The 9,508-nt window shown below is 50.4% G+C and overlaps 1 protein-coding gene across 2 annotated transcripts; it reads left to right on the top strand.

Moving 5' to 3' along the window:
- The first annotated feature begins 5,032 nt into the window (after nt 1–5,032).
- On the top strand, nt 5,033–8,921 carry Snrnp35 (small nuclear ribonucleoprotein U11/U12 subunit 35). Of its 2 annotated transcripts, none has more exons than XM_036172071.1 (2): nt 5,033–5,185; nt 7,951–8,921. In XM_036172071.1, the coding sequence occupies exon 2, from the start codon at nt 7,954–7,956 to the stop codon at nt 8,692–8,694; it is 741 nt and encodes a 246-aa protein (XP_036027964.1). In that variant the 5' UTR covers nt 5,033–5,185; nt 7,951–7,953; the 3' UTR covers nt 8,695–8,921. The 2 variants fall into 2 exon arrangements, with proteins under 2 accessions (XP_036027964.1, XP_036027966.1); XM_036172073.1 differs by lacking the exon at nt 5,033–5,185 and adding an exon at nt 5,285–5,601.
- Nucleotides 8,922–9,508: the final 587 nt, after the last annotated feature.

The following is a 9,508-nucleotide window of genomic DNA, read 5'->3' as shown; positions in this document are numbered from 1 at the left end:
GGGGGGGGGGGGGGGGGAGGAGCCGCCCGTAGCCCCGCCCTTGGTGACGGGCGCGTGAGAAGCCTGGTTTCCATAGAGACAGGGGCGGACTTTCCAGGGTGGTCATGGAAAGAGGGGTTTAAAAAAAAAAAAAACAACTCACAACTTTTTCCCTTTGCAAACTGGAGCTTTCCAGCTATCGCATTTGCATGCCACGGGAGGGGAAATCCAGGTCTCTATTGCAGGGTTGGTTTTTTTTTTTTTTTTCAGTTGTGTAGCAAAAAACAGCAGGCAGCCGTTGGGCTGGGTATGAGGAGCAGCTGGTGGAGCATGGCATCAGGGCTCCTAGCACTAGCTAGCTATCTTGTTGGCTACCCAGTTCTATCTCAATGCCCGTGAGCGAGAAAATGCAAGGGGCGCCAACTCCCCTGCACCGTTAAGGAACCTTGAAAAACCGGCTGCTAAAGGGGAAGAAGCCGGTGTAAACAGCCACAGCCACAGACACACGGCTTCCTTTCTAGGAAATGTCCAGCATAGATGAGTTCCCAGACAGGAACGGGAGATCGGCTTCCTGTATTAAAAAGAAGTAAAAAGAAAAGATGGCAGCACCCCGCCAGCATCAGAAGCTGACGCACGGCTCACACAGCTCCGTTCAATGGCGTTTGTCCTAAGAAAGGGCCTCGAGGTAGGAGAGAGCATATTAGGTAGCAACAATCTGTGAAGTTCTAAACACCACCCTGCCTTAAAGGTGAGCCCCTCTTTCCCTTTAAAGCTTCGAGGGGAGCTTCCTCAAGAGTGAAATAAGCCATGGGCACACCTTTAATCCCAGCGCAAGCCTGGTGACAGAGGCAGGCGATTCTCTCTGAGTTCAAGGCCAGTCTGGTCCACCTGCCGTCCCCCAGTAGCCTGACTTTACTACTTTCTACATGCCGAGATACCAAGACAGCGTCCATCTCTTCCAAATTATTGACCTTTCCAGAAGCCTTGCCCTAAACATTTCCAAGAAATCGACTCCTTCTTCCCTGCTTTATATCCTATTATTACACAGTAAAGCCAGGAAATGATGCTGTTAAATAATCAAAGTGGGATCCGGGCAGTGGCACTCGGGAGGCAGGCAGAGAACTCTGTGAATTCGAGGCCAGCCTGGTCTACAGAGAGAGAGAGTTCCAGGACAGCCAGAGCTACACAGAGAAACCCTGTCTTGCAAAACCAAAAACCAACCAGCCAAACAAACACAAGAGCAAAACACCAAAATGTGTTCCACTGAGAACTGACACTTTTGAATATAAAAACCAAAGGTTTGGTTGGTACGGCGGTGCCTGCCTTTAATCCCAGCACTCAGGAGACAGAGCAGGCAGAGGCCAGCTTGGTTTAACACGGTGCCTTCCGGCCAGGGCTCCATAGTGAGTCGGTACCTCTGACCAGCAGTGGCAGGAAGACTGGGGAGATAGATGGCTTAGCATCTTCTAGAGGGCAGGGTTTGAGTCCCAGCACCCACACCATGCGTCACTCTAGTTCCTGATGATCTCATACCGTTTTCTGACCTCCTCCAGCCCCGGGCACGCACATAGTGCACCTAACATACATCACAGGCAAAATTCGAAAGCATTTTATATGATGAATTAAAAAAAAAAATAAATAGCAGGTTGGGGATTTAGCTCAGTGGTAGAGAGCTCGCCTAGCAAGCGCAAGGCCCTGGGTTCGATCCTCAATAAATAAATTAATTAATTAAATGATGAATTAAAAAATAAAAAAGACAGATTCTGTTGTCTGCCTCCTGTCCCTCCACAGGGGAACTGGGATCACAGAGGTGGACACCACTCCAGCATCAGGCTTTTATGTGGGCTCTGGGGATTTCAAGTGTTTTTACCCACTGAACCATCTCCCAAGCTCCTGGACACTTTTTAGAAATTCAAAGTGTGGGAAGGAAAAGGTAGCCTGGTGGGGGAGCACTACAGAGTGCCCCGAGGTCCAGTCCTCAGCCCCAAAGCCTCAGATGCTCCTTTCCCCCTGCACCAAAAACAGTATTGAGGGAAAAAGAGAACGCAAATTCTCCACTCACTGATTCAGAAACATCACGGCTGCTTCGGGCAGTGTTTTCGTCACAAAGCTCTCTAGGTAACATAGGTGTTTGTTTTTATTTAGACACTCTCATTCTGTAACCTCAGGCTGGCCTGGGACTCACTATTTAGCCACCAGTCCGCTCTCAAACTGCTGGTAATCCTCCTGCCTCCGCTCTCAAACTGCTGACAATCCTCCTGCCTCATCCTCTAGAGAGTTGCAGGGCAATATTTGGAATCCTTGCTGACAGTGCATCCATCCAGACAGTGATGTCTAGGCGGAGTGCAAAGGTTCAAACGTTGGCTTTGCCACTTTGTGTACTGTGTTGTGGTCAGGTAAGAATACATTACTCCTGACTTAGGGGCTTAGTTTTCCTAACTGTAAAATGGGAATAAGGATGTTTTAGAAGATTGTTGTGGATTGTTGAGGACACATGTGACAGAGATGAGGTATTCAACCAATGTTTTTATTTTATTTTTCTTTTTTTCTGAGGCAGGGTTTCTCTGTGCAGCCCTGGCTGTCCTGGAACTGACTTAATAGACCAGACTGGCCTCAAACTCAGAGATCCACCTGCCTGGCCTCTCGAGTGCTGGCATTAAAGATATGCACCACCACCGCCTGGCTGACCAAGGTTATTTTCATCATAAGCTATTTTCATTGCCAAATATAAGAAAAAAAGTTGTTCAACTCTATGCAATAATTTAGGACCAAGGCAATAAAAACAGGATCAACAGTAGACACAGGAGAATGACCAAACAAATAAAGCATGCATTACAAGGTTAGGTGGTCCAGGCTTGAAGTTTCAGGCACTTGGCAGCCTGAGACAGGAGGTTTCCAACTTCAAAGCCTTTCTGGGCTACTGGGTGAGTTCCAGTCTAGCCTGGGCAACCAAGTGAGATCCTCTCCCAAAATAAAATCAAACAAACAAAAAACAGGGCTTGGTATGTAGTTTAACAGCAGAGCACCTACCTAGCATGTGCGAGGTTCTGGGTTCAATCCAAAGGCCGCAAAACAAGCACACATACGGCAGGTCTGTAAAAAGCAGCTGTGCCTCATGGTGCACCCCTTTAATTCCAGCACTCAGGAAGCAGAGGCAGGTGGATCTGAGTTCCAGGCCAGCCTCATCTATACAGTGAGTTCCAAGAAATATGGGGCTAGGGCTATATAGAAAGATCCTGTCTCGAAAACAAATAAATAAAGTGAAACAAACAGACAAAACTAAGTCATTTCAAGGCAACCCATCCTTTTGAGAAGTCCACACCAAGTCTTGGATGTACGTTCCTTTCCCTACTCAACCTGCCCTCTTTCTTCTCCCCACATATTCTACTGTCCTTCAGAAACTTGGTAACTTCGCTTTTTTTTTTTTTTTTTTCTTCTTCAAAACCACGATTCCCTTGAGAGTTAAGTCGGACAAGAAAATAGTGGAAACAGAAAACACAAGTGAGTGGGTGAGGGGTCACACAGAATGAAAGCGGAAATGTTGGGGGCTGACACCCACAAACAGGAATGTTCCACCAGGCAAATTGTCCTGGTCCCCTGACTCCCTGTGACACCAGCTCTTGCCTGAGTGGTTCCTTCAGGGTGGCTTATTCTGGGTTCTATTTTATTTTAAATATTTTATTTATTCATTATGTATACAGTGTTCTGTCTGCATGTGTCCCTGCAGGCCAGAAGAGGGTGCCAGATCTCATTACAGATGGTTGTGAGCCACCATGTGGTTGCTGGGAATTGAACTCAGGTCCTCTGGAAGAGCAGCCGGTGCTCTTAACCTCTGAGCCATCTCTCCAGCCCTTTTTTCCTGGGTTCTAGACATCGTGTTCATTCATTCAGGAAAACAGCCAGTATTCTGGAGCTGTCCTAGACTGAGGGGTCCATCTTTAAGCTCTTAGGGGAAGGATCAGGAGCCGGGTGCAGGAGGCGTGGTGTCTGGAGCACTTGTTAGAGTCTGCGTGCATCAGCGGCAACAGACTTTTAGTCTTTCTCTTTTTCTGTTCTTTTCCAAGGCAGGGTCTCTCCCTGTAGCCCCGCTGTCCTGGAACTCAGTCTGTAGACCAGGCTGTGCCTTTAATCCCAGCACTCGGGAGTTCAAGGCCAGCCTGGGCTACAGAGTGAGATCCAGGACAGGCAGGGCTACACAGAGAAACCCTATCTCCATAAAACAAACAAAAAAGCTCAGGTCAACCACCCAAAACTGTAGGCCTGGATTCCTAGGACTCGTAAGCAGGAGGGTTGCCCAGAAAAATGGCAGGGAACGAGGCTGGAAGATACTGTTTTTCGTTTAATTGTTCTTTTTTTCTTTAACAGTCATCGATTAATTTATTTCATGTGTATCCGTGGGTTGCTTGCAGAACTCATGCCTGCGGTGCCCTGGGGAACCAGAAGAGGGCGTGAGATCGTCTGGGACCGAAGTGACAGACTAAGCGGGTGCTGGGAGCCGAACCCAGGTCCTCCGTAACAGCAGCCGGCGCTCACAGCCCGTGGGCCATCTTTCCAGCCTGGTCTTTGAGACGGGTGTCAGTGTGTGGACTGTCACTGGCCAGCCTCCTGCCTCAGACTCTCAAGTGCTGCGATTGCAGGCGCGCCCACCTTGCCCAGTACCAAAAGTGAAGTTGTGAAGTCTAGAGATTGGTGAAACCGTGGGGAATGTGCGAAAAATCTTCACATTAAGATCACCGACATTTTCTAGGCGAGAATTCAATGTAGCCAGATTCGCAAGATAAACTCGTCTCGGAAAACTGACTGCGCATTCGGTAACATACCAACTGAACAATTTGAAAGTTTTTATGGTTATGGAAAACGAACAACCCGAAGTCTCCTTATCCTTAAAATATCCACTTCCGATTGCTGAATGTATATAATCATTTTTTTTTTTTTTTTAAGTAATTCAAGAGACGGAAGAAGGGCGCACGCCTTTAATCCCAGCACTCAGGAGGCAGAGGCAGACGGATGTCTCTGAGTTCGAGGCCAGCCTGGGCCTGTGTCTGAAAGCAAAACAAAAAAAAGAGCGGCTCAAGGTCTGTGGCGAATCTGCTGCTGCCAATAGCGAGTTCCGGTGGAGGTCGGCGAGAGAAGTCCTCAGTCGCTGGCAAACGGGCGTTGCCAACGGCCTCCGTCTCGGCGCGGGAAGAGCCCGGGACTTGCTGAGGTGAGTGGAAGCTGCGAGGGAACAGGGTCAAGGCGGAGGGGTGGCCCCGCAGGCCCGGGAGTGAGGGGGCGCCACGTCCGCGCGTGGCCGACGCCATGTTGAAGCCTGGCAGAGCCGGAGGCCGGGAGGAGGCGGTGGGACTGAGGCTTGGGTGCGAGTCGGGCCCCGGGTGAGGGACCGGGCAGCCAGCCTCCAGGGCTCGCCAGGGCCTGGCCGGGCCCGGGACCGAGGAACCCGCTTCCTACCGGCGCTTCCGCCTTGGCTTCCTCGGCGCCACTGCGCATGCCCGCGGTGGGTTGCTCCTGAAGCCGCTGTTCTTTTCGGTTTTTTGTTTTGTTTTGTTTTGGGTTTTTTGTTTTGTTTTTTGTTTTTTTTGCTCGCGCTTGCCAGTTTCTCAAATTCTCAAATCACCTTCGGTGAGGACACTCTACTTATTTATTTATTTATTCACTCATTTATCTATCTGTCTGTCTGTCTGTTTGTTATTGTTCATTTATTTTTTATTTTTCGACACAGGGTTTCTCTGTGTAGTTTTGGTGCCTGTCCTGGATCTCACTCTGTAGACCAGGCTGACCTCAAACTCACAGAGATCCACCTGCCTCTGCCTCCCGAGTGCTGGGGTTAAAGGTGTGTGTCCCCACTGACCCGGTTTTTATTATTATTATTATTATTATTATTATTATTATTATTATAGAGAGTTCACGTATCCCGGGCTAGCCTCCAACTCATTAGGTGACCTGAACCCCAGATCAGTCTCACTAGTACTGAGATTATAGACGTGGTGCCACCAAGCCCTGCCAGCCGGGTCTACTTTAGACCTAATCTCCAAAGGAAAAAAAAAAAACCAAAAACCAAAACAGAACAAGACAACAAACCCCCCCCCCCCCTTTAATTCTAGCATTTGAGAGGCAGAGGCAGGCCGGTTTCTCGGAGTTCCAGGCCAGCCTGGTGTATATCGTGAGTTCCTGGACACCAGGACTCTATAGTGAGACCCTGTCTCAGAAAACAACATAATAAAACCCAGAAAGTTTATTTGTGCTGTAATTACTTATTAAAAAAACAACTCAGTGAAGGGCTGGGGGTGTGGCTCATTTGGTAGAGTGGTTGTCTAGCGTGCAAGAAGCACTGGGTTCCAGCTGCAGCTCCCACTAAACTTCATGTATTGGCACATGAAGATAGAGGCCAGGAGGATCAGAAGTTAAGGATCCTTGACTAGATAGGACTGTCAAAGCTAGCCTGGGCTGTGTGAGCCCTTGTCTCTCCTTCATTTTAAATTCCAGGATAGTTTTGAATTGAAAGAAAAAACCCCAGGGCAGAAGGGACAGCGGCAGGACTCCATCTTGACATAGTCGTATTGCTGGCAGTATTGCTGGCAGGCAGGAGGCGTCAGGAGCTCACACCACAAGTGTGAGTGCTGGGTCCAAGCTGCTGGATTCCCACTCATGTCAGTGTTTTAACAGCTACCCTACAACGGAATGAGAGCGCTCATTCTCCTCCCAAGATGGCTCAATACAAAGGAATCTCCAGAGAACTCCAGAGCAGGGAGAGGTGGTCCTAACAACAGTCTTTTCTGGTCCTTTCTGGTTTTTACCTGGAGGAATTCCATGCATTAGGGAGAAAAAGAGCAAAGGGTTAGAGCCAGAGCGCAGGGAGGCCCCACTTATGGCCCTGTTTTCTGGCTGTGTACCATCATCCTTTTACTAACAAGGACACCAGGGCAGCAGCTCTGTCGTCAGTGACAAGTTGTTATTATCCCCCTTTTTAGACTCAGTAGAAGGCTGTGTGATGTTCAGCTTTGAACTAGCCCTTGGTGTTTTTGCGTCAACTTGCCAAGTGTTGAGATGACAGGTGTATGCTACCTTGCCCAATTTTATTTATTTGTTTTGTTTTGTTTTTCGAGACAGAGTTTCTCTGTAGCTTTGGTTCCTGTCCTGGACTACTAGCTCTGATCCCAGGCTGGCCTCAAACTCACAGAGATCCGCTTGCTTCTGCCTCCAGAGTGCTGGGATTACAGGCGTGCACCACCACCACCGCCTGGCCTTTTGTTTTGTTTTAAACTTTATTTTTGTGTGTATGGGTATTTTGCCTGCATGTATATTTGTGCACCATATGCATATCTGGTATTCACAGACCTCAAGAGGGGTTCAGATCTTCTGGAATTGGAATTACAGACTCTTGTGAGCCACCCATATGGGTTCTGGGAACCAAACCTGGGTCCTCTGCAAGAACAGCCCTCTTAACTGCTGAGCCACCTCACCAGCCTCTAGCTTTTTTTTTTTTTTTTTTTTTTTGAGACAGGTAGCCCAGACTGGCCTCAAACTTGTGGTAATCCTCCTGCCTCAGCCTCCAGAGTGCTGGGACTACATGTGCACATTATCATGGCCAGGTATTAATACCATTCTTAGGGACACGGAAAGATGCTGTTAGGAAGGAGCTGCCTCCAAGTGTTTCTCAGACTCCCAGTTGTAAGCAGCAGATTGCAGCATGAGGTCTGAAGGGTTAGTGGGCAGTCAGCAGCTTTCTGGAGTGTGACTTAACTATCAATGGGTCACCCTGTGCGGAGCTGAGAAGAAAGCCCCTAGTCCCGAGCCCACTGCCCTCACCATGGGCAGTGAAGCTGGTGCCTGTAATCCCAGCCCTCAGGAGGGTGAGGCAGGAAGATGAGCGGTTCTGGGCCGGCTTGGGGTGACTGACGGCTTTCCACAGCCGTGGTGAGGCTGGAGAAGCTTAGGTGCGTCATGCCTGCTTGCTGTTAACTGTTCCAGACCATGAGCGACTGGATGCCCATTGCCAAGGAATATGACCCACTTAAAGCTGGCAGCATCGATGGCACAGATGAAGACCCTCATGACCGTGCTGTGTGGAGGGCCATGCTGGCCCGCTACGTGCCCAACAAAGGCGTTACCGGAGACCCCCTCCTTACCCTGTTTGTGGCCCGGCTGAACTTGCAAACCAAAGAGGAGAAGTTAAAGGAAGTCTTCTCCCGCTATGGTGACATCCGGCGCCTGCGGCTGGTTCGGGACCTGGTGACCGGCTTCTCCAAAGGCTACGCCTTCATCGAGTACAAGGAGGAGCGGGCCCTGCTGAAGGCCTACCGCGACGCCGACGGCCTGGTCATCGACCAGCACGAGATCTTCGTGGACTACGAGCTGGAGCGCACCCTCCGTGGCTGGATCCCTCGGCGGCTGGGCGGTGGGCTGGGTGGGAAAAAGGAATCTGGACAACTGAGGTTCGGGGGCCGGGACCGGCCTTTCCGGAAACCCATCAACCTGCCCGTTGTGAAGAACGAGCCGCACAGAGAAGGAAAAAGAGCATGGAGGGAGCGATCTCGATCCCGGGACAGGCACTGGGACCCCAGGCCCAGGGAGCGGGACCATGACAGGGGCCGAGAGAAGCGCTGGCCGGAGAGGGAGCTGGCCAGGGTGTGGCCTGAGAAGGACTGGGAACGAGAGAGGGGGTTCAGGGAGGACAGGGCCGAAGGCAGGGACAAGGGGGGCAGGAGCAAGTAGCCAGCGGAGGCTCGGAGGCTCCCCAGGGGCCTCTGGGCATCAGACTGGGCCTGTCCCCTTTCCGCAGGCAGGCAGGCAGACCTAAGAGCCTATGCCTTTGCAGTATTGAGGCTTGAACTGGAGAACATGGCATGCTGGGTAAGTGTTCCACTGCAGGGCCACAAAGGGAGGGGAGGCAGCTGTATGAGAAGTCACCTGTCCTCTGCGGAAATAAATGTTTTCACGTGCTTGCCGTCCCAGCACTGGGGTGGTGGAGACGGGTATCAACCCAGAGAAAGAAGGGGTAATTAAGAATGTGTCAGCCGGGCGGCCCAGCACTCGGGAGGCAGAGGCAGGTGGATCTTCGTGAGTTCGAGGCCAGCCTGGGCTACGGAGCGAGATCCAGGAAAGGCGCAAAGCTACACAGAGAAACCCTGTCTTAAAACACCCCCTGCCAAAAAAAAAAAGAAAAAGAAAAAAAGAATGTGCCTTCTTTCTCACACCCTTCGAGGTGGGGTTCAGTGTTACAGAGGGGATTACAGTGGCTTACAACCCTCACATAGCCTGGTGTGGTGGCACACACCCTCATCCTAGCACTGGGGAGGCTGAGGCAGGAGGACTGGGAGCTTGGAGCCAGCCTGGGTTACAAAACAAGACCCCGTCTCAATAACCTACAAGAATTGGATATAACACTGACATTGACTCCTGGGGTGCCTTGTCTTTCCCATCCTCATGTTTATTTAGGCTTTGCTGAACTGAAATAAAAACAGGCTAGAAAAGCCACGTACCAGAACTGTCCAGCCCCTGATGACCAGACAGCAGCAGGCTGAGCATG

Source organism: Onychomys torridus, chromosome 22, assembly GCF_903995425.1.
Source record: "Onychomys torridus chromosome 22, mOncTor1.1, whole genome shotgun sequence".
NCBI classification, from domain to species: Eukaryota; Metazoa; Chordata; class Mammalia; order Rodentia; family Cricetidae; genus Onychomys; species Onychomys torridus.
The sequence above is the reverse complement of the archived record's forward strand: the minus strand, read 5'-3'. Positions and strand labels throughout refer to the sequence as shown.